At 39.3% G+C, this 26,003-nt stretch overlaps 1 protein-coding gene across 2 annotated transcripts in view; it reads right to left on the bottom strand.

The window, feature by feature from the left end:
- LOC122801161 (anosmin-1-like) overlaps positions 1-26,003 on the bottom strand; it is a 1,574,635-nt gene that overhangs the window by 34,665 nt on the left and 1,513,967 nt on the right. The window contains exon 12 of one of the 2 annotated variants that reach the window (XM_044070720.1): positions 9,431-9,660. The exons of the other annotated variant lie outside the window; for it this stretch is intronic. Within the exon in view, the coding sequence (XP_043926655.1) occupies positions 9,431-9,660 (230 nt within the window). The remainder of the gene's footprint in view (positions 1-9,430; positions 9,661-26,003) is intronic. 2 annotated transcript variants of the gene reach the window in all.

Raw genomic sequence — 26,003 nt, forward strand, 5'->3', positions numbered from 1 at the left:
AATGCAGGGGTACTCTCTGGAGCCTTGAACCAAGTCTCTGTCACTGCGCAGATGTTGATGTTCTCCATTTTAAGGAGTGCCTCGAGAGAGTGCATTTTGAGGTTTAGACTTCTAGCATTGAGTAGCAATACCCACAGATTCTTCTTGCCTGTACCTGTTAGGGTGGTGAATTTGTCATTTGAACCTTGCCTAAAAAAGGCACTATAGGGGTGGCTAGAGCCTTAGCCAGTATCCGGAATCCCAGAGGTGACAGGTGCAGGCCATCTCTGGCAAAGCATCGTGGCTTGTCGATCATGTCATCCCAGGCAGACAGATACTGGATCCCCTTAGAATGACACCAGAAGCTTAGCCAATTGTTGAAGTCAATCATTTTGTCCTTGTACTATGGTATCATTCTGGGTGATGGCAGGATGCTACTCAGCGCTAGGGTCATACCTGCCTGGGCTACAAGATCGGACAGCTCCTCCATGTCCCTTTTCATGTAGTCCAAGGAGGTATGTCTCAGGTCATTCACACCAACATGGACAATGACAGAGTCATATTTGTACTTGTTGTGGAGTGACCTGAGTGCATGTGTTATGTGGTGGATCCTGGCACCTGACAGGCAGCTGACAGTAACTTTCTCCTTGTTTAGCCTGGTGAGTGGAACATCAGTGTGCCTGACTATAGAGTCACCTATAACTAGAGTGTTCGGTACGTTGTTATGCCTTATGGGCTGTGGTTGAGTGGCACACTGAGTTTGTGGGCTATGTGTCATTTGGGTTGTATTGGGGGGTGGATGTTGCTTGTGTTTCTGCTTTGTAGGTCCCTGTTGCTTGGGCAGGTTTTTATTGACAGCCTCCGCGAATGTAGGTGTGTGTTTTGTGTTTCTATGTGTGTGTTTTGGTGGTGTAGGTTTTGAGGGACTATGTGCTGAGTGTGGTGTGGTGGAAGTGTTTACCTTCTCCTCTTGACTGTCTAGTCCAGTCTTGGGTGAAGAGAACTTTGCTTCCAGTTTGGCAATATAAGTGCATCTCTCACAGGTTGTAGTGTTGGGTGGTAGGAGGAGAGGGTTGTCTGTATACATGAGGCAATTACTGCATTGCCCCAAGATGCCCAGATTCATCAGGTAGATAGGAGAAAACACCGGGGGCTGACCCTTAGACATGCCTGGATAGGTGCTTATTTGTTAAGTACTAGAAACTGTTTTCCTCTAGACAGCGAGGAAAGTTGAGTGCTGTAGTAATTTGTAGCTTACTTAGTGCTTACAATAAGTTCTGAACAAGTGTTGAAACAAAAAACTGGCTAGTTCTAAGAAACAAAATTAAGCTAGAAGACTTCCTTTTAACACAGAAAGGCTTGGGCCCTAGAAGCCTACAAATAGTCCTGGACACAGCAAATCTATATTCAGGCTAGACTACCCACAGGAAAGGCAGGAAACAAGCTTAGAACAAGTTGTTTTTTTTGTTTTTTTGTTTTTTTTAGTGGAAAGAGAGAAAGGAGTAAGCAGAAACTAAGCTGATTGGCCTTCTCAAATGTTCTCCCTGTACTGGGTAGAATGAGGGGTAATGACACTAGACTGGAAGGAGGGTCCCAGATCAAATTTACACTAGGGGCGGGCAACTGCAAAGCCACCAACTATAAAACTATAAAAACACTATACCAACAGGGAGGGAGGGTGGCAAACAAACTGCAGAAATGTTTCTCACAGCTGAAAAGCAACAGTGAGCCTTTACATGAAAGTTTTAAACAGCTAAAGGAGCCTCTAGAAAAAAGAGTTTAACTGCAACAAGTTATCAGAAACAAACAACCCAATAGAAGCTTAATAAAAGTGGACAATTTCCAGTTAATACCTCACACACAGTGAAACTAGCTAGAAAAATACACAGTACACAAAGTGCTATAAATAACAAAGAAATAAAGAACAAAATAAACAAAAAACAGGCTACTTAATGTTATATATTATAGCTCCAAGTTTGCTGAGTGTCCTTCCTTTGATTAGCTCAGTGTAAAATGGCAGAACACTCACAACTGAGCTTCTTAGGTAACAGAAAGTTGAAACCTGAGACAGCTTTTAAGAAAGAAATCTCAAAAGAACCAATGAGGTGCTTAGTCTAAGCTGTAGTCCAGGTGACCTCAGTCAGCCAATGACCTCAAACAATTCTCTCTCACTGAAATGCCTGATGGCTTTGGCTAAACCAAGATGTCCCTGAATATGTGCTCAGACACACAGCTTCCACAAACACTAGGCCCGAATACAAGCCTGAATATGGAAATGCTACAAATATCCCCACTACTTAGAACAACTGCAGAAATGTTTCTCACAGCTGAAAAGCAGCAGTGAGCCTTTAAACTGGCAGCATACAGACATTTATTGTCTGTATGCTGCCAGTTTTCACATTTACTGACTGCATGTTGCCATCATACTTTTGTACAAAAGATAGACTGCAGCCTTATATACATGTAGGCCATCAGAGTCAATTGTGTGTTTCTGAACTAAAATATCTGCTTCTTAGTGCACTGTCTATGAGCCTCTACTTTAACTTACCAATCTCGGACCATCTACAGGGTTTGTTCCTGATGCCTGGAGAACAACCACTGTGACTCCCATACACAACGGTGGTCCTTCTACAGACCTGGGTAATTATAGATCCATCAAGTTCACCTTATGAAAAAAATACCACTGCCTTATATGTAAAGTCAGGGAATGTATCACAGCAGAACTCATTTATGCAGACACAGGCAACTTAACTAATCTATAGCCCAATAAGTCTGGCTTTGTGTAGGGCAGGTCCTATCTCCTGAACCTACTAAACCTCTGAGAAAAGGTTACAGGCGCTATGGACAATGATCATTCTGTGCACACTGTTTATCTTTTCTTTAAACACATTTAATGAATAATTACTTAAAACATAGCAAACATACATGTACATGAAAGAAAAACCATGTTAACATGTTCGCTACAAACATTATACATCACATACATTCATTTACTATACAATTATCAGCACTCCAGCATTACATGATATGCTCAACATTTGCCTTTCCTTAATCCTCCATAACATTATTCTGCATGTATTATTCCCACAATTTTCATTTTTTCTATGTAATTTGCTCCTACCTTTTTCTAAAGACACCTTTTCTAAACAACCCACTTCCAGTTTTTTTTTATCTGTTACAAAACTTTCAAATAAAGATAGTTTAGACTTTGATTAACATTTTTAAGTACTGTAACTGATTTTTTGGAAACCAGAAGGATTAAGCCACAGAAATAAACTTTACAAGGCCTTACTGTGTCCAAGCAATTCAGATTCTATATCCCAGCTTGAAAAAAAAAAATCTTAGTTACACCCATTTGCTCACTCAATATTGCTGAAAGAGTACTCTATAAAATTTTTAAACTCTACCAACTCATTACATTCCCAAAACTTATGTTCCCAGTTAACTTCGTCTTGTCCCTCACACTTGCAACATTTGACATTTACTTGAGGAAAATTTCTTTGGATTCTGCTTTGGGTATAAAAATACCTATGCAAACACTTACAAACAAAAATCCTAAATCTTCTAGACTTTGTTACATATTTGGTAGCTATTCATATGTCCTCTCATTGTTTTCTAGTGAATTGCTTATCCAGTCTCTCTTCCCAACCTTTTCTTATTTCCTCTGATTGATTTTTATAGTTATAATGCAATATTTGATATGCCCTACTAATTATCCCCTTTTAAACAGCAGGTTCTGTTCTAGATTCACCTAAAAAACTTTTAACAGAGCATGTTTTTCACTTAGGATGCTCCTATCCTTTTCTCTTTGCTTATACTCTGATATCAATCCCAGATAGGGAAGGCAGTTCATGTCTTCTTAGCCTCTTCCCATTCTATTACATTTCCCTCTCTAGTTATTTCAGCCCAATACCTTGGTTCCTTTTCCAGTTTTCTCCAGTAATTACTAACTCTTCTTGCCTATTTTCTGTACCCCAAACTGTAGTCATCCCAACTGGCAGAATCTCATTCCTCCATTATCAAGCCGGCTTAGTTCTTATAATACTTTCTTTTACTTATGAATACAATATTCTGTATGGCTGTTATTCTCCTTAAATATCTGCATCTACAATCACACTCTGTTCTTATTTCTTGAATTTCCCTCTGTTTTAACATCATCCCTTTCCACTTTGTATTATAGCTTTTTGCTTGTGTTATGTATATGAGTCTTAACTGTGTAGCTCTAAAATATCCCTTCAAATCAGGCAATCATAAATCACCTTGCCCTATTAAAAGGGTCAACTTATCCCACTAGACCCTTGCCTTCTTTCCTTCCCAGATAAAATAATTTGACTATTTATTAATTAATTTCTGTCCACAACGTCTCCTCTGGTTGACAAAATGTGTCTGACCAGTGTATAAAACTAAAGGGACTAAAACATTTTCACTTTTTTTATTTTGCTATACATATCCATAAACACAAGCTTCCAGTTTTTCAGTTTTTGCATTAGCTTTTCTTTAGTCTCTTCCCACATATTCTTAGCTGAAGTAACACAATCCTTTTTAAACAATACTCTTCAGTATTTCATTTTATTTTATCCCCATAAGTATGGGTATTGCTGAACCAATGTATGTGTGTGTACATAGTTTACAGCTATAGTCTTTGTTTTGTCTTCATTAATTTTACATCATTCATTTATATGTATTCATTAATTGTATATCCTGAAAAAAAAACACTTGAAACTGTCTCAGAATATTCAGCAACACTGGCATGTCCTTTTCTGGTTCTGTCAGGTACAAAATAATGCTGTCTACAAAATAAAGCTTTTCTTGATTACCATACCAATTATATACTTGAATTTCTGAGTCCCATATTTCTTTGCCAATGGCTGTAAATATAACACAAATAACAAAGGGGAAACAGGACACCATTGCCTGGTTACCCATTTCTGACAAAACTTATCGGACAGGAACCCTCACACTTTGATTTTTTGTCTTATCCCTCAAATAACCTCCCAATTAAGCTTATTATTGCATCACAGGGAAAGCAAATGCTTCCCTTGCCCTACTCATAAAATCCTAGCTTATTCTGTAGAATGCTTTCTTTGCATCAAGACCAACACAACAGTGGTATTTTTTCCCTTCTGCTTCCCTCTGGATCATCATTGCTCTATTAATGCCATCAAACGTTTGCCTCCCCTCCGTAAAACCTCATTGATCCATAACTATCAAGTTTAGCAATACCTTGTCATTCTTTAGCTATTATAGACATAAACTAACACTTTATAATCATAGTTTAAAGTCTGATGGGTCTTACCATCTTTAAGTATTATAGCTACCACAGCTTTCTTCAAGGATGTTGGTGCTTCCCCTCCTTTTAAAATACTAAATAAGACCTTCCACATCTTTATCACTTTTTCCCTTCTAGCTTTCAAGATATACCATCTACTATAAGGGACTTTCCTGCAGATTGATTATATATCACCATTTTTACCTCATTTCCTATTATCTTAATTATTAATCGTTGAGCACCAAATACCTCTGACCTTGGCATACTAAGTATTCTATATTTCCATTTGTGCTTTTCTTGATTTCCACATTTTCATAACATTTCTGAAATATCTCCAATACCTCAACAGGATCTCTGGTTATGTTTCTTGTTTAGGCTCTTTAAGTCTGGTAATAACCCATTCTACTTTCTGTTGTCTAAGTCAATGTGCTAAGAGTTTTTGCACTCTGGAGTTATCACAAACCAGTTTCTTAACAGCAATCTTTCTAAACCCATGAATATTATCCAGATCCTCCCTTATTTTCTCTTTAGCACTCTGTAGTTGTGCCTCGTCTTGTTCTGTGAAATTCCCCGTACTCTGGCACATTGCTTATCTTTATCTGGCCAAGGCTTATGACACTATGTCCCCTGCTAGTACTATTGAAAAATTAGACAAGCTTCATGTAAGTCTCTACTGTCCACTGGATTGCAAGTTGGCTGCCCAATAGATCTCAAGTTGTGCCAGTGGCAGATTCCCTTTCTGAATGTACAATTTACACCATCATGTACATCCCTGGTCAGTTTGGGAGGTGAGCACTATTAAGTGCTTGAAAAGGGTCTGCTTAAAGGTGTGTGTGGCTGGGAATGTTATGGTGCCATTGATCACTTGCCAAGTTTGTTTCAATGTTCGTATGTTGTCTTGTTCAGTGTACTTGTGTTTGCTGTTACCATTATAACCTGGCTGCAGTTAAACAAAATGCTCATAATAATTGGCACACACTGTTTGATTAAGAACTTGATAAAATTGTGATGAATGGCACCACCTGCCACCAAATGTAAGACCAGGCAGGCACTGGAGGGAGTATGAATACCACCACAGTCAACAGTGTATCCACTGCCCCAGATAGTGCTGATGGCTACCAGAGGGATAGCTTCATAAGTCAAAACACTGGTACCTGACAGGTTAATGTAAAAAATGTAGACACACAAATCTGATTCAATAACCAATTAAGTAAATGCTATCAGCTATCAAGAGAATATGGAGACTATGCACTGGTGCTCTAAGTACGGGCTTCCAATACACACATTCAGATTAGGACTATACTATGAACACTTACACAGCTGAGTCTTTGGCCTAGCACCCCAGATCCCTTTCTCACCACTCCCTGTGTGAACCGTTGTGTTTTCCAGTGCCCCTTACCCATGATAACTGCTTCTCAAACAAATTAGTTTCTCATAGATATATACATACATATACAATTCCCACGGAAAGCTGGTATAGAACTCTCCAGTATCCTATAAGTTTTTTCTTGTCGTGGTAGTACTGACACCACCTCAGATATGACTAGGGACCCTATCACATCCATTATCCATCACTCTCAATTTAGCCAAATATAAATTATAAAAATGATATCTTATCAGCAGTATGTTCAAGCAATCTGACTAATTAGAGGTGGATAGCAAAGCTTTGCAACCTACAGCCTTTTCTGAAGGGGGTGCTGCAGTCCTGAGTGTGCGTTGTCCTTCAGATAAGATGTTTAACCAAGGTCCCATCTGCTTGACTTGGTGGTAGCTCTGGTGGATGTAAAAGATTCCACAGCACCAATCAAAAAGAGTTGGAGAAGTTCCCTGATATCCTGGCCAAATTTTACCTAGCAGTATAAATATCAGGTCTTCCCTGAAAAGATGATAATACCCTTATGGGACTGACCCGTCAACAAAGGATGAATAAATAAATAAGTAATAATAAATAACATTGTTTAAATAAACAAATAATAAATACCAACCAAAATATCTTAAAACTGAATACAATGTTACTTAATAAAGAAAGCAGTGACGTCAGTGTTGTTATACTTTAAATAGGCCGAGGTCAAGGCAACACACAGAGAATAAAAATATTGGTTAGTTGTACAGAGAGAATCCTTAATGAAAAATCAAATTAAGCTAAATAAATACTCTAGCTGTTTCTTATTGAAGAAATACTGGCCCTAAGTATTTTAAGTTAGTAAATTTATACAACGCATAACTGCAAACAGCAAACCTTTACACATATGGTCACAAAGATCTCCCAAGCAAGATTAACTGACTTTGATTTCAGTTCTAAATTTATACATCTCAGCCAATTAATTTTTCTTCCCATGTAACAGAGTAACTAAACAGTTTTTTCTTTCATATTTAGACCCCTCATATGTAGTGGAGTAGTTTCTCATGAGCAAGGGCTAATTGCAATGGTCCTTTCCCCATACACAGAAAACAACAGAAAATTATACATGATTTTCCACGTCAATTAACAGGTTGCTTAATAAACTGTTTTCATCTGCCCAACTCCCTCTTTGAAGTATATTACATTTTTATTACCTTTGGTTTCCTGACACATGAGAAAAAAAGATATTACTTTTATCCTTCAAGTACAACTTTCATAAAATTCTCCCTACTCTTTTTCTTCTGTGTTTTACACAGAAAAGTTCACACATTCTCATGTCACAGGAAACATATATTGTATGTTAAACGTAATTCAGTATAGCTCGCAAAGGTAAGAACAGTCTGAAATGGGAAAGAAAAATACATCAAATTTTAAACAGGTTCCTCTATTCTGGCATTGCAAAAATAAATAAATGTTGCAGCTATCAATTATATACATTTGGACATACAAACTTTAAGCTGTCAAAGATTAAGTCTTAGCATCAGTAATTTTAAAATCTTTAATATTTCTTGTACAAAGTGATTCTTTAGTGTCATCCTGTAATTACTGTGGGATATTCAAGTAACATTTCACATGGGTCAGTATCTTACATCTGGATTTTCTTTTAGCCTGTAACAGTGCTAATGTAGCAATACTTATTTTACTTTTTTTTTCTTTTTTCGTCACCCTGTTGCTTGTCAACCATCTTCCATGATCTACTTAGCCCATTTGTTCCTCATAGGGTGAGAGCTGTTCCCAACCCACTCATTTTACATGATGCAACAACCTTTCATGAAGCCATCACCTTGGCAGCCATAAGAGTTTTTTTCTCAATGCAGCCTAGCCCCATCCCCTGGTCATTATGTGGGCTCTGCATCAGTGCAGAGGGACCTCCAATTCTTTGATAAGGAGGTAAGCCCTCTCCTTAATATGCCTTCACAAGGGCTATTGCACTGGTTTGGGCAGAACCACCCACATCCCTCTCCCTGGGGCATGTTCTTGAGAAAGTGGCCTACACCATTCCCCAAGAGCCAGATGACCACAAACAGATGAGCAATCACAAATGTGCCTCCTGGGTAAATCACATATGTCTTTCCCACTCTACCAGAGCTCTTCCAGCTTTCTGACATACTAAATAATATTGGGTCATTTGAGTAATATAGGCATGTTTTCTTTGGCAGTTTAACACAGATCAGGCCACAAGCTGCTAATAAGCAATATCTTGTACGTATGGATTCAGGTTATCCCACACTTCTTTTTCATACTTTATAACTCAAAGAGAGCAATTCACTTGGCCAAAGAAATGTTTATAGGATACTCCTGGAAGTATACTTTTCCACCTGTTGGGTCATAACCCTGACAATTAGCAGATAAATACAAATTAAGAGCTATAGAGTATATGAAGTGGACAGAGTATTTCAGGCCTTCTGACAGATTGTTAGTAATTGTAATACACACACACACACACACACACACACACACACACACACACACACACACACACACACGCACACACACAAAACACACATACATTAACTCTCACATACCCTGACCTTGTTGCCATCTTTCTTATAAATATTACAGTCATATACCCAAACTATTATTTCAGCATTTGACTATGTTTGGCTTGCAGGCATATACATGTAATGGTCTTACCCAAGTCATCACAACTAAATAATAATAATAATAATTAAATACTGGAAAGATATAATGTCAAATAAATAATTCAGGAAAGATATATCTGATATTTTGCAGAGATTCTCCCTTTACTATAAACAGAGACGTTGGTTCCTGTAACTTACATAAGGAAGTATCTGTGTTTGGGAAATAATACCATCTTCTGGTAGACTTTTTCTGTGTTCACTTGGAATTTCAACCCAGCTGAACTGGAAGCCTGTGACTGAATGCTGTGAAGACTGTGTTTCTAAAACGTGCCAATGAAATTCTCCTTTGATGGAGCCATTTGCTGCTTTGAATGTGGCAGCTAATTTTGCTGGTCTCAGCATTAACTTACTGGATGAAAGGTGATGGCCTAATGTGAAAAACAAACCGCATGATTTGATATAATGCTTGAAATAAGGTTTAAAATACATCACAGTATACTTTGTCCTCTAGCATTGTTTTAATGCAATATCATAAATATTGCAATGAAAAAGTCTACAAGGCATAAGCAGAATAATTTTCACATTTTATGTTTGCAAATAAAACATTCTCGACAACCACTGTCAGATTATTAGGTAACAGTAATTTTCAGAATTCTCATACAGTCAAAAGGATATCTTATATTATGCAAGCCCCAAGACAGGTCCTGATGTGTCTCCCAAAAATAATGAAAGTGCCACCTCAAATACACAAAACTGTAATCAGAAAACTGTAAGTGGGCATTTACCTGTGAGGAGTGCTTTCTGCTTGGACAAGCATTCTGCACTTTCCTGTGTCAGTACCCTGCGACATATTAAACACACTGAAGGTCACCACTTCTGAAAAAAGGCATATATTTGTTGAAAAAGAAAGAAACACAAGTATTTTTCTTTCCCACTTCTTAGATGAATTCAGAAAACACTACCATTTTCTGAAGCTGCCTGATAGGAGCCCTTGTGTTGTACGATAAAACATCACTACAAATCCAGAAACAATAGCCTGGATTCATAGACATTACCTGCATTTCAGCACAAGCTTTGCACAGCTAAGTAGTAGTAGTAGGAATTAAATAGCCATGTCAAGGCATGTCATGCTACAATGCAGCTAGATGTGTTTCACAGTATGTCAATGAGCAGCACAGCAAATATGCAAGTGGAGCTAGTTGTGCTGAAATTGTGCAAGTAGACACAGTCTATACACTGCATGATCTTATGGGAACTCAAAATGTGAACTCAGACTGGCATGTCTCATTATAAATCAGCTCTGGCATTAGCTAGGATGCATGTGTTCCTTGGCTGGATGGCACAAAGTAGCTATACAGTGTTTGCATATGCACTTAATGTGGACATCTGCTTGATGCATACAAGTGAAGGGAAGTAATGTATAGGAAAGTAGGAAAAAAGGGAAGTGCAAGCAAAGGGTTGCACAGAAGGACAATAGAAAAGAGTGTGCAGGATAGAGGGAAGGAAGGAAGGAAAGCTACCGTTCTGTGTGGATGGAGCCCCATCTGTTTGCATTGTATTACAAGAAGGGAAGAGGGGAAGGGTGAAAGGGAAGTATAAGACTACACAGGAGTGGACACTAGGGTGGGGACATGTGCTATGAATGCAGACAACCAGAAAGTAGACAAATGGTTATTGAGAGAGTTGGACGATGTTCAAGACCGGGGTGAGACATAAGAAGAGCAAATACACATGGCTTAGATTAAGTAAGGTGGGATTGGAGCAGCAGGTGTGCTGTCTCTTGTCTCAGCCCAAATGGCCAATGCAGGGATCGAGCACCATTTGAAACATCACAAAGGCATGTGGTATGGGCCTCACCCTTCCCTGGCAGTATAATGATGTAGGTTGGCCAGATGAGTGAATCTGCAGTCTGCTCCATGAGGCTCTCTGAAGGACAACATATCTGTCCACTGCTCACGCCACCACAGCTTCCACCATTTACTCCAGCTGTGGCTGAGCCACATCAGGCAATATAGACAGACAGGCTACCTGCTGATGGGTGCTTTCCCACGGTAACTGTTTACAACGTTATAACTCAGATTGCCGAGTCCTGAAATGTGGGGACCAAATGAAAGAAACTTTGGACTTACATATACTAAGTCTGAGATTGGCATTTCTTAAAATATGCTTTTTTCTCTTAGGTATGATAATCTCAAAGTTGGTATATATAAATGTGGGGGATGTTGAGGGCTTGCCCCTCACATCAGAGGAAACAGGGGGCTTTCCCTAACATCAGGGGATGCAAGGGGACTTGCACCCTGCAAAAAACAAGTTCAAATAAGAGAATGATGTTCAGTATTTGATCTTATCTTGTATTTTAAGTCTTTTTGTATCTTTCAGGACTTGGCAGTCTGAGTCTCAGAATTTTAATAGGATCTCACACTCAGCCTCTTCATCCTCATGCACCTCTGCCACAGCCTCAACATGGGCAGGATGTTGTAGAGGTGCTTAGTGAGCAAATTTACGATCTGGACTGCAGTGAGGAGACAAAATGGGAAGGTAGACATAACTGAATCAATATTAGCATTGGAGTGCTTATATTTAACAGATATACCAACAACTGGGAAATAATTGTGGCTGGTCACAAGCATCACAAGCCTCTCCTGTTTCCTGCAGAAGGAGAGATGATTGCTGCTAAGCTCTACTTATACTGGAATTGAAAGGGCACATCAGAGAGCCATGATAATGGTAAAGTTAGATCCTAGAACAACAGACATATTGCCATAATTATGTTCCATCAGCTGTGTGACAGGCAGCAGGTGACTGTGTCCATTCCACATGCTTTAATATACTGAAAAAGTATGGCACAGTTATACATCAGATACACCAGGCACTGTGTAATCACCATGTGATGATGCAGCATAACTTCTTCCTCGAAAAAGACCCTGCATACACCCAAATGTAGTAGGCATGCTACATTCAGTGCTAGTACCAGCATTCCCTTCACCTTACATGGAAGATGCAGAAAGGAGCAAACACATATTTTCTGCAGGGCTCCTGTGCCACAAGTTATCAAAACAATGTCAGCAGTGTCTCTATCACACCCCCCCCCCCCCACATGGCAGAGAACAACTACCAGGCAGGTCATACCAAGCATCAGCTTTTTTAATTGCTCTATTATGGAGGCCTAGCATGCACTCCTTGAAAGGGTCATGAAGAGGATAAAGTGTAATACCGGCAATGTGTGTTGGGCACTAGCAGAAATTTCTGTCCTCCTGAATCACCTCTGAAAATGGTCACAGAAAATAAAATCGTTGCTTGTGAATCAAGCATACAATGTGATTTCTGAAGTGCACAGGAGCTATGAAATAGAGTGATGCTTGTGCAATAACATTTTTACTGCACGAATGCATGTTCATGAGCTATCAGAAGCATGTATAGCTACCAATGTGCCCTTTAAGCCACAGGTATGTGGCAGCCAAATAAAGTGATTCATTGACATTCACACAGTCTGATCTAACTTGTTTACCTGTTGTTCAGCCAGGTATAAGTTTGCATAGTTCTGCAAGTTTCTATTATTTTGTATGCTGCCATACAGATTTGGAAAGCTACCTTACATAATTGTATGTCAGTATTAGGAGGAATAGTGGCCTTATTTTAGCTCTACAGGCTGTCTGAGGAAGCACACAGTCCTCTGCTAGTGTGTAAAAATACTGTTTTTGAATACTTTCTTAACAGTGTGTTACTTTGCACTGGAAATTACATTATCTGCCTGCATTGGTGTCTTATTTGAAGACTGGACTGCTTACAAGATAGCTCACAGTATCAGGACAACCTCTCTCTCTACATTCTTATCACTGTTATGGTGATTTTATTGCTTTCATATCTATATGTTGGCCTACAGTTGTGAATACAGCAGTCATATATCTGCACATATCTATTCCCTCAACATACTATGTTAGGTTCATAACACTGGCAGCTGCCAAACAGACCACATATATCAGCAACAGGAATGATTACCCTATCCTATGCATTCCTTCTGGAATGTATTCTCACATCTACCATTAAAGCTATCTTATACCAGTCCCTTTGATTACAGGATGGTATAACTTGGTTAAATCTTTTTCTGTACCTGTCATCCTACCAGTCTCATTAGTGTATGATCTATAGCTCTGTGTCATGTGTTCACAAGTGTCTTCATGACTGGGGGATCTTCTTAACTGGGGGATGAGATGGATGGTGAGGCTGGACAATTTCATTCCTGCAGATAATTATGCCCTGTTACTAGCATTGAAACCACACAGATAGTACTTGTTGAGGAAAAGGGGTGTTGACCAGCCATTATTGCACCAGGTGCAGTAGGTAGTGATAAATGACAAAGAATTGCATGTTATAGCACTGCTGAAAGTGCATTACAGATAGACTATGTCATGCCAAGGTAAAGACACATTCTATAGCAACTGGGAGGTCTGCCATGGAGGGAAAACGTTTGCCACCTGGAAGCAACATGATTATACAGCCAGAGGAATATTTGGGGTCCCTACAGGGGACCAATGGCCTCGGGGTCATCCACATAGGATTGGATACTGACATTAAGATGGACCCACCTCCACTAGTCTTGGAGGCTGATGCACTAGGTTTGTACCTCTTTGACCATTATTCTGTATAGTAGCACTGCACATTGTGGACTATGAATTGCTATAGGTACGTCAGTCATATCAGGACAGCACTAGAGGCTGTTTGCATTTAAGTGGGACAGCTTTCACCGACACCTTTAGCATACACCTTACAGGGCTAAAGTTTTGATCCAAGTACTCATGCTCATGCTGTATGTCTTTTGTTTCACATTTCTAGGACAAAGCACAAGTACAGTAATATCTGTAGAAGCTGGCACACAGCAACAAGCTGATGTTGACACCCATGTAGGGGTTTATGATGGTGATGATGAAACACAGATATCTGAGTCACCGTGTGATTACACACAGTGGCATGCTCTGTTTCCATGTTGGCTGGACATTCACTCATAATACTAGCTGAAGGTGTGGCCTCATCCCCAGATGAACATAAATCTGTGCAGTCTAAGTGCTCATCATCTTCAGTGGACGAAGGATCTATCACGGCTCTATCCACCAGAGATGATCTTTCCGTGGCTGCAGCATCAGTTGAATGCAGTGCATCAAACATGGGTATACCAACCATCTCACAGTGTCACAGTTGCTGCCTCACATGCACATGCCAGTCAGGATCAATCAGAAGATGTGCTGCTGTATCATCCTGTGGCAATCTGATGCAACCCAATCTACCATCAACCTGAACGTTGTGTTGTATGGCTTCAGTGAGAACATGGAGGCCAGGATCACAGTAATCATTGGTCATATTAGGTCTTTGTTGGCATACATCACTTCCTTGTCCACCTTCATGTGGAATATTGCCAATATCAACATCACTGTTCATACTGGCACTGGTATCCAAGACTGTGGCATGGTACATATCAGAGGTAGCCATATAGGGGACCATTGCAAGGTACACAGTCCTTACCTGAGTCTAGATGAATACCACACTCTGCCATCACCCATCTTATGTGGTTGTGACACTTGTCTTCCACCAGCAGGGCAACACATGAGGTGAGCCCAACTTCCATTATCATGACATCTCATGAGTAGATCCTATCCAGATCACAGTTGTGTAGTCACACACCATCTCTGTCAGGGGGAAAACAAGTAATAGTACAACAAACCAGCATAGTACATTCAGAGCATGGTCATATAGTGGCACCACAACCATGTCACAGGAGAAGATTATCTATGACACAGAGTACCATGTCTCTGCATCAGGCCATGGTCATACAGTGAAACATCCTCCCCATTGTAAGAGTAAATTATCTTTGACATAGTCTACCCATCCCCTCAAACCTCCCACATCAGACTTCTGTGAAAGTGTCCCAACCTAGCATGTGTGTGTGTGCAGACATATGTGCCACTGTGTCCGTAGCTACCTGTGCAAATGATGATGACTGTGATCTATGCCACTCTTACCCCTGTTTGATAAAAGTGGGAAAGCATAATGCATAGTAGTTTGGGCATGCACTGACCAACATGGCCTGATATTTACATTGTATAAATATGGATATGTATGACTCCACAGTGGCACTAGACACTTGTCAAGACCCATAATTCTGGACTTAGATGTAGTCTCTTCATCTGCACTGCTATGTACTGCTCCTTCCCCTGTCTGGGGTGGTGGCTGTGTAGCTGCTAGTTGTTGGTGTTCCACCACACTCCTGGATGATGGTGTTGACATGTCTTCCCTATTGGTCAGGTGTGTGCATGGTCTGGCCATACCAATAACCTGGGGCTCAGCAACTTGTCGCCTTATCACAATATTATGGAACATTGACTATGCTAAGAACATCCTACAGGATGTGGCAGGATCATACTGGAGTGCTTCCTTTGACACAGTGATAAAGTACACGTGGACTTGAGGCAGGCAGCATACATCCTCTACAGCACTATGGATTTGTGGGTCTGTATCACGTTGTCGAACTTTTAAAAGTTCGAATGTCATATGGTCAACATCATATGATCGAACTTTTAAAAGTTCAAACGTTTCAAGGGAGATCTCCGTACAGTGCAGAATGGGAAGATTTCCCTTTTCTGCACTGTAGTGCGATCTCTGAGTTGGTATATTTAAAGAGTTGGTGTATGTGTGGGGCGCAGCCCCCCATGTGGGGGGGTGCAGGGGGGGCTTGCCCCCTGCTTAAACTGTTCAGGTAGGTTTTTTTTTTGGTTTATTTTTTTATTACATTTTTGAACTTTTAAAAGTTCGATCATATGGTGACGACCATATGATGTTTGAATTTTTAAAAGTTCAATTATGTAATATAGATGCCGGATTTGTGCATGTGGGGGGTTCTACTGATGTTCTGCCAAACTCTGTGGGTTCTGTACTCTTTATTAAAAGCAGCAAAAACACAGATAACTATAGCAAGTAAACGAATAAAAAGTGCAGTATCTGTTAGGAATCACAACTTTTAATACAAAAATGCCTCCAGTTAACGCTTTTGTCGCCTTCCTCAGAGACTTCTACTGTACTCTTGTCATAAGTCATGGTTCTAACAAGCATCTATCATCACCTGCACAGAATACAAAAATTTGACCGCAGTGCTGGTGGGTTTACTACAAGCAGACAATCTATAACTGTAGCCATATACACGAACAGTACCAGCATTTACCAACTAGATGGCCATGAGGGATTTCAGTATGCAGGAAGCAACAATATATCTAAGATGTGTGCAGGCATCTAGGTGCTGTGCAGACACAATGGTGATGCTTCTAGACACGTAACACAGCATATACCACAGTGTTAACACTAAAGCTCCTTCTTCTTTATTTACATACAAAACTCTTCTTTTTACTTGGTTTAATCTAGTACCCCATATGAATGAAAAAACTATCTGCAATAATTCCTTGTCAAATACTGTTGGCAGCATAAACACACTTGCTAAATATGCTATTTTTCCATCAGTACTGAATTTATCAAATAAGCATTTTTTTTCTGAATGATAATTTATATGTTCTCCAGAAAAGACAGGTTTGTTTTATTTCTTCTACTGTTTCTTTCCCATTGAATTCTATTTATATCTTTCTTCACAAATTGTATACCTAACACAGAAAGTTCATTGATTGTAAAATATATCCTCTGATCTTTGCCACATCACTCAAACCTTTACTTTTCTTTTTATTTAAAGCCATCCCTGTCACCTTTAGACAATCACTTTTGCAAATTATTACTTCTTTTAACCAAATTTTGTTTTTTGCTATATGCATATGTTAGCAGGACTGGAATTCTTAACCCTTCAGGTGTTATATATCCCACCTCCTTCATTTTGTAATTTATTTCACATACATAACCAATACAAAGAGTGTACAGTTCACTGGACATGTCTTCCACCACTCTTCATATGTACCTCTTGGCGTAACCAGACATTAACAAGTATTTTTACTTTCCTATTACGCTGACATACATCATTTCCTAACTTTCTCACTTATATTATATTCTTTCATTATTGTGCAGAACATTTCATGCCCAATTGTGTCAAATGCCTTATTAATGTCTCCTATCATGACTTTTGCTTCTTCTTTCTGTTCATATCATCCAGAATTTATCTATCATTAATAATGCTTGACAACTTGTACCTTTTATACTATATATGCTATCTTCCTAATATTTTCCATTTTAGTTTCAAACCTTTTTTGTATTATTTTCATAAAGATCTCATAATCATTATTATTCAGTAGCATCACTCTCCATTTCTTTAATTGTCTTCTATCTTTATTCTCTATATTAATTTAAGTATTCCACTACATAATTCTTATATATAAAACCATCATGTAACCATTCATTTAAAATCTTTAAAACATTTTTTTTGCTAGTGCCTTAAATTTTTGTACATTTCACACCCTATTCCATCTGGTACTGAAGCTGAATTTATATTTACTTGTCCTAATACTTTAACTAGCTCATTTAAAGAAATCTCCTTTTCCAAATCGTTATTCCCTTTTTCTGTTAACTTTTTAATTTTCATTTTATTTTCTTTAAACATTTCTTGCACATATTTTACTACACTATTCATAATCTTTTCCTAAGTTCTTTCCATTTTTCTTTTTACATTTTTTTATTTCTCTCATTACACTACCATCTTCCTTTACTAATCTGCTTAAGTAACTTGATACAACTTCTCTTTTTCTTGTAAAATAAAATTGCTTATATAATGAGTCTTACGTAGTAACAATTCTTGCATGTTTTCTTGATTTCTTTCATATAATTCTTTTTCTTTGTCAAAATACTTTCTGTCATTATGATCTAAATCTTCCAATGCATTGTTATATGTTCTCTTACATTTTTTTACAACATTTTTTTATATTTTTCCTTAAATACTGTCCACCATTCAGACCAATTTTTATAAAATGTTCTCATAGTAAAATGATCGTTTCATAACTGTATTGCTAATCTCTTTCCTTGGGCATCTGCGGTGGTGCAGTGGTTAGCGTTGCCACCTCACAGCAAGAGGTTCTCCGGTTTGATCTTCGGCTGGGGTGCCTTCTGTGCGGAGTCTGCATGTACTCCCTGTGGCCGCGTGGGTTTCCTCCGGGTGTTCCAGTTTCCTCCCACATCCCAAAGACATGCAGTAGGTGGATTGGACACTCTAAATTGGCCCTAGGTGTGAGTGTGTGCATGTGTGTGCCTTCTGTGGAAGGTTGGGCGACAGGCTGGCAACTCAACACCATAAAACTCCACTGCCAATCATGAGCAGACAGGTGATCCATTGTGGTGACCCCTAACCAGGAAAAGCTGAAAGAAGAAGAAGATTGCTAATCTCTTTCCTTCTTCAGTCAATGCTTTCTCATTTTTCCTTTTTATTCCTTTGCCTATTTTTTTACATATTGCTTATTTCCCTTTATCTTTGCCATATTGCAAGATGATCAGAAAATCCTTTCAACTACCTCCCCTTCTCCTGTAACTAAACTTTCTAATAATATAAAATAATTTATTTCAGTTCTCTACAGACCACTTTTGTAATTCCATGAATTTTTGTACCAAAGTTTTAGTTTAGCTTACCACATCTTATGACTTCTAACATTTTCTTATATCATTTCTCTTACACTTGCCTCTAAAATCACAATTAAAATCTTGTGTGATTATAATATTCATATTTATCACTACATAGCCTAAGATCAGCTGAAATAAGCTTTCCCTTTCTTTACAGTTAGTATAAGCATATAATATTATAATTCTATATACTTGTTCTTTCCATTTTAAATCCAGAATGGTTAATTTTCCCATTTTTGCTAAAGTTATATCTAATAACTTTACTGTATTTCTACAGAATACGGGAATTCCAGAACATCTCACATTTCCCAAATTCCAGATTATCTTTCGTCTCCATAGTTTTTTTTTTATCTGTGACCTTTCTTCATTTGTTAAAAAAATTTGTCTCTTCTAATATAATTACATCTACATCACCTGTATCACACCACTTCAGAATTCCTATTCTTATTATAGTCTTAAGACTATTCACATTTATAGGTTCATAGGTTCATAGGTAGGTACTAGGCTATCAGCCCAAGGGTCTACGTAAGCCTAGCCAACAAGGTTCCCTGAAACGCCACCCAAGAAAGTTATTTTCCTGTGCCACTGTCGAGTAGAGACACAGAAGTGATCCCTGGGGTGTATTTCCTATTTTCCATCCACTCATCAAGATTTTTCTTGAAGAGTGCTAATAAAGAACTTTGCTTTACATAGATGGGTAGCCTGTTCCAGAGAATGGGAAAACTCTGGGACAGGAATCTATCCCTCCAGCATGTCCTGTTTATTGTGGTGACTAGAGCATGTAGCTCAGAGGGATTGGGATTTCTTTAGGTGTAGCATGTCCAACAGCTCTGGGTTTGATATAGCTTTATATGCTAGGTAGAGATCACCTCGGAGTAGGCGATATGCTACAGAGTAAAACTGGAGTTTTTTGAGGTAGTCAGTGTAGGGCATTTGTTTGAGGCAAGTAATCCTCTTTGTGAGGTACTTCTGTGGCCTTTCCAGCTGCTGCAGATGTCTTGTGAGGTACATTCCAAAAGGGGCGTTGTACTCTATAATGGGTCTAATGAGTGTAGAGTAGAGGGGAACAATGACCTCTTTTTTCCTGGATGAGAACCCTTTTATGATGAGGTGTGCCACGCAGAAGGACTTCCTGACTACTGTGGTGATGTGACTATCAAAGGAGAGACTACTGTCCACCTGGGTCCCAAGGGCTCTTATCACGCATTTGGTGTTAAGCTGCCTATGTGGTAATTCATGGGTACAGAGTTTTTACCAAAGGGGATGACACTGCACATTTTGGCAGTGAATGTGAGGCCATGGCTCTGACACCAGGCATCTGTCTCAGTGAGGCCCTTCTGTAGGATGCCCACATCATTTGGGGACTTGACTATGGCTCCTAGTTTGCAGTCATCTCTGAACTTTGTTAGTCAGAGGCCTTCTGTGTTAGCCTGTACTTCAGAGAAGTAGATACCAAACAGGAGAGGTCCCAGGACAGAACCCTATGATACTCCACTTGTCACTGCTTTGAGGTCAGATTTGGAGTCTGCAACTTTTACTGTGTGGGTTCTATCAGTGAGCCAGTTGGCAACCCATCTTGTGACGTAGGCATTTATACCTAGTTTACTGAGTTTAGCTATAATTCCAGAATGGGGGATGGTGTCGAAAGCCTTGACGAGGTGAAGACAGGCTGTGTGAACCACCTTACTCTCATCTACGGCTTTGGTGACTGCCTCAAAGAAGTTGATCAGGTTCAGGAGGCATGATCTGCCTTTCACAAACCCGAACTGGGTGGGATCCAGAGTTTGGAGGTTACCAATGTCTTTGTTTATGAGTTCCATGATGATACATTCCATGGCCTTGCAGACCAGGCTCGTCAGGCTAATAGGTCGATAGTTCCCGGTTTTAGTGGTGGCTCCCCCTTTGTGGAGTGGGATAACTGTTGCTATGCACCATTCAGTGGGCACAAAGCATGACATAAGGCTATTATTAAACATGGTGCTTAAGTGGGGAGTCAGTTCATTCTGAGGTTTGTGTAAAACGCAGCCTAGGATGTTGTCCGGTCCCATGGATGCTGTGTTTTTGGCTTTAGAGAGTGCAGCTTTTACTTGCATAGTTGTGATTACCTGCATTCTTTCTGTATAGATATGGGCCCTTTAGGGGGTGAGTGGGGTAAAGTTAGCACTGAACCTATCTGCCAGTATGCTGGCAATATCAGTTGGTTTTGTAATTTTCGTGCCTTTGTGCTGTAACTCAGAGCAGATCAGGGGGTTGCCATCAAGATTCTTGGCATAGCTATAGAATGCTTTGTGGTTGTCCTTGGAATTAGTGGTGATTTTGTTTCTGTAGCTGGCTTTGGAGGATCTTATAAGGGATCTCAGCGTCTTACTGAGGCTGACCAGGGAGCTCCTCCACTCATGGGATTTTACTCTCTTTTTTGCAACAGTTTCTAACTTTTGTTGTAGAGTTTATTTACGGCAGGGGACCGCCAGATTGGCTTCCTTTTTTTGGAGGATAGCATCTTGGTTCTGTTTGGGATAGCACGATCCATGCACTCGTGTAAGTGCTTATAGAGTGCATTTGGGTAGGATTCAGCAGTTGTAACTGTATTGTCCATCTGCATGGGTGTCATGAAGTTCACCACTTCTGTCTTAAGAGGCATGAAGTTGGCTTTGGAGAAATTTTTTACTGTGGTTTCCTTAATGGGGGGTGAGGGCGGGATGTGGATATCAAGGGTGATCAGCTTATAGTTGGATCAGACCAATGAGGAGTTGATTTCAGGTGTGGAACACTGGTCACTCATGTTGGTAATGACTAGGTCTAGGATATTGTTGCCCCTGGTGGGGTGTGGATAAGGTGATCTAGGGCATTCGAGTTTATGAATTCCAGAAAGCGTTGAGCTAAGGAGTTGGTACATGAGTAGTTTACCCAGTTAATGGTGGGGTAGTTGAAGTCATCCATTATTGGGGTGTTTGGTTGAACCCTAATATTTTCCAGTACATCAAGAAAAGAGGAGTGGGAATCCTGGGGCATAGTGGGGGATCTGTAGCAAGCTACAATTTGGATTGCAGTTTTGCCCAGAGTTAGTTGCACTTGGATAACCTCGGATGCATTATGCTGAGCAACTAGCCTGGAGGTGTGCATATCCTTAATGAATATGGGCACACCTCCACCTTTGGTGTTTTGGTCCAGGTTACATGGCCGAAAAGTGTGGTATGAGTTATAGCCTGGTAGTACAGGGGTGCTCTCTGGAGCCTTGAACCAGGTCTCAGTCATTGCACAGATATTGATGTTCTCCATTTTACGGAGTGCCTCGAGTGAGTGCATTTTGAGATTTAGACTTCTAGCATTGAGTAGCATTACCCTCAGTTTTTGCTTGCCTGTTCCTGTTATGGTGGTGAATTTGTTATTTGAACCTTGCCTAAAAAAGGCACTATAGGGGCAGCAATAGCCTTAGGCAGTATCTGGAATCCTAGGGGCGACAGGTGCAGGCCATCTGTGGCAAAGCATTGTGGTCTGTCGACCATGTCATCCCAAGCAGACAGATACTGGATCCCCTTAGAATGACACCAGAAGCTTAGCCAATTGTTGAAGTCAATCATTTTATCCTTGTACTGCGGTATCATTCTGGGCAATGGCAGAATGCTACTCAGGGCTAGGGTCATACCTGCCTGGGCTACAAGATCGGAGAGCTTTACAGAAAATGCTCTAAAATTTATATTTTCTTTTTTCCTTAGATTCATGGTTTTATAAATTCATAGCTAATTACTCAGCTAGCCTTCATAATAGGCTAATCTAAGCCTAACCAATTCCCTTCCCAAAGGTGAAAATCAAACACTGTACCTGTGAGTCAAACACCTTAACCATTATACCAAGCCACAGTCATTAGCTGTAATTTTTTTCACCTATTTCCTTTGTTTTTTTCTTTTGTACTTATCCCTTTCAATTATCTTTTTATGTCTTTTATCCTTTTATCTATATCTTTTTTTTTTTTTTACTACCTCCCAGTTTATTTGTTCTTCATGTCCTCATTATTTTTTCTCATCTAATTTTTTTCTGTTTCTACTGCTTCAAAAATGTCTTCTCTTTCTTGTTTCTTCTCGTTATTTTCCTTTTTCCTTACTAATATTTTCATTTTCCAATCCAGCCATAAATATCCAATTTTGTTACAGTTATAACATTTCAATTCACATTTTTTGCATCATGTCCCATTTCCCTACAAGTATAACATTTTCTTTTGTCACAGTTAATTATCAAATGTCCTTCTTTTACACACACACACACACACACACACACACACACACACACACACACACACACACACACACACACACACACACACACACACACATACATACAAAACATGCTTTGCGTTGTCCCCAGTATTTTACAACATCCTTATTCCCCTCCACACTAATCATGCACGGTATCTGTATAATTTTTCTGTTTCTATTTTTAACACAATATTACAGTCCTAGCCTCCAGTCCATAAACCCCTTTTGTCACAAACTTTTACAATGTCCAGTACTTCTCTACCTAAATCTTTCAAATGTGCTTTCAAAGTTTCTCTTTCTACCTCTGTTTGAAACTGTACATGAATCTTCTTTTTGCTTCCTTGTTAAATGCTTTTATCACATAACGATTCCATGGGTTACAGTCTTTCTTTTCTCATATTCTCCAAGAAAATTTTCCATTGAAAAAACAGTCTCAAATATAATGTCACAAAATGTCTCTTTGTTAATAAGAATAAATGCTCTTACCTCATGTGCTTTTATAAATTGTCCCACACTTCATACCTGTCCATTTTTTTTATCTTCTTTACTTTGAATCCTTAACACTTACTTCCATTTTTCATTTTCTTCTGCTTTCTTTTCTTCAACTACACTTTTGCCTTCTTTTAACCCCCACCCATTTTAGACATTGGAAACTATAGACATGGATACTTACAAGCTGAATGAATAACTCTTTCCAGAAGACAATATATACCCAAACTGTGTGTGTGTGTGTGTGTGTGTGTGGGGGGCATGCCCACTGTGGGGGACTGTGCCCCCACACACCCCCTTACTATATATGCTAACTCCAGGATCGCACTACAGTGGGGAACAGGGCATATACCTTTCAGTGAAATGAGTTTCAGTTAAAAGAGCTTTCAGTGAATTGTGCTTAGGCAGCTGAGTTTCAGTGAAATGAGTTTTCAGCTAAATGAGTTTCAGTGAAATGAGTTTTCAATGAAATGAAGTAGACCCATATATATATATATATATATATATATATATATATATATATGGATTCATTTCATAATCTCGAAATACTGCAATATCGAATTTCAGTATCTCAAAACCATGAAGTCGAATACCCTGAACACCGGCCATACATAAACCCAACATTCAAAATCGCGAATCCACAAAATCCTGAAAAACGCACATTACACACTAGAAATCACATACATACATGAATGTACATACCTCCCAACACTTCCCTACAACAAACATAGCACACACGCACACAACCAAACACTTACACACACCTACCCTTAGTATACGCAGAGGGCAAGCCCCCCTGCACCCCCCATGTAGGGGGCTGTGCCCCTCACACCCCCCTACTTATATATACTAACTCTGAGGTCACACAACACTCCATAACACACACAACCCAGCATCGCACATTCCACACAACCCCCCGCACAAACACACATCACATACACACGAACACCAGCGCTCCCAACACTAAAACATTCACACTGCACAACACCTACCCTAATCCACACCTCAAACATCCCAACACACTCAAACACACACAAACCCTCCCGAAAACCCTAAAAAAGTACACTTACCTAACATGTTATCCGTACCACGGGTTCAATATTCTACATTCGACATTTACAGGTTTGCGATTTCCGCCCATTCGACTTTACAGGCTTGAAATTCTAAAATTTGATATTTTAGTATTTCGAGCATGTAAAGTGTTCCCATACACACACACACACACACACATATATATATATATATATATATATATATATATATATATATCCATCATTTGCTGACTCATCTCCATCAAACAGGTTTCTTTGAAACATTTCCTCAGAATCCTGCACACATTCTCTGGTCTCAATATTTTCTTTCACCATTCCATCATCTCCTTCTTTCTTCAACTGCTTCCCTGTTTCTTAGGGTCACCTCAGTGTATGGAATGGAAACAAGAAGTGCTCTTCCAAAATGTGTCCCACTCACAACCATAATGAGTAAGAGAAGCTCCCTGATGCCCTGGCCAAATTTCCTCTTGAGTAGAAATATCACCTCAGACCTCCCTTAAAAGAAGTCATTAGCCTAGTGGGAGTAACCTGGTCAAAAAAGATAAGTAAGGAAAGTGTATCTACACATGGTGGCAGTTGACTTGTTAAGAGGTCATGTTGTTGACAAAGTGAACTGCAATATAATGGATTACCAACAGTTCCTTTTGTTGGCAGGTCATTTTGTTGACACATGTAAGTGGATCATTGTTAGGAGGTGGGAATGTGTGAGTGAGTGTTTACCTGTTAGAGGCAGAGTTAGGGATTATTAAGGGTATAGATTTTATGTGAGTTTGTGCAAGTGTTTAAGGATTAGAGTTAGATTTAGGATTAAGAAAGGGGCTAGCTGTATTGTTGTGCATGATTACTTTTGTATGCAGTGTGTGTCCAAGCTGTCTTGTGTAATAGTAGTGTTACTGGATGTTTTTTTCTAAGGTAATGTGTAAGGTTGGGGTTAGGAGCAGGGGCAAATTTAGGTTTAGCACTGATTGGGAAGGTGGAGCAAGGAGGCTAGTCTGTTTTATCTAATGGTTCCTGAAATTCTTTTTGGAAAAAGGTTTTAGGGTAGAAGGGGGTATTCAATGTATTTATATAGGAGGGTTTATGGAATTGTTAGGGAAATGTTTTAAACAATTTTATTGAAGGGTAGGGAAGAGAATATGCTGTTTGTCAGTTCATTCATATTTTATGATAATTTGTGCATTGTTGGCAGAATCTGGAAATATTTTACTGGTATTCATATACCTAAATGCTCTTCCTGACCTTTTTTGATTCTCTGAGTAGATTAATTTGCAGGCATTCTTGGGAGGTCTTTTCTGAGCCTTTGGAAGTGTCTCTTTAGCTGAATTTTTGCTATTTGGAACTAATGATTAGAAGTTGGCAATTCTGAGTTCAGGTTTTAACTCATAAGTT

This window comes from Protopterus annectens, chromosome 4.part1 (genome assembly GCF_019279795.1).
Source record: "Protopterus annectens isolate FY-2018-M chromosome 4.part1, PAN1.0, whole genome shotgun sequence".
Classification (NCBI taxonomy): Eukaryota; Metazoa; Chordata; order Ceratodontiformes; family Protopteridae; genus Protopterus; species Protopterus annectens.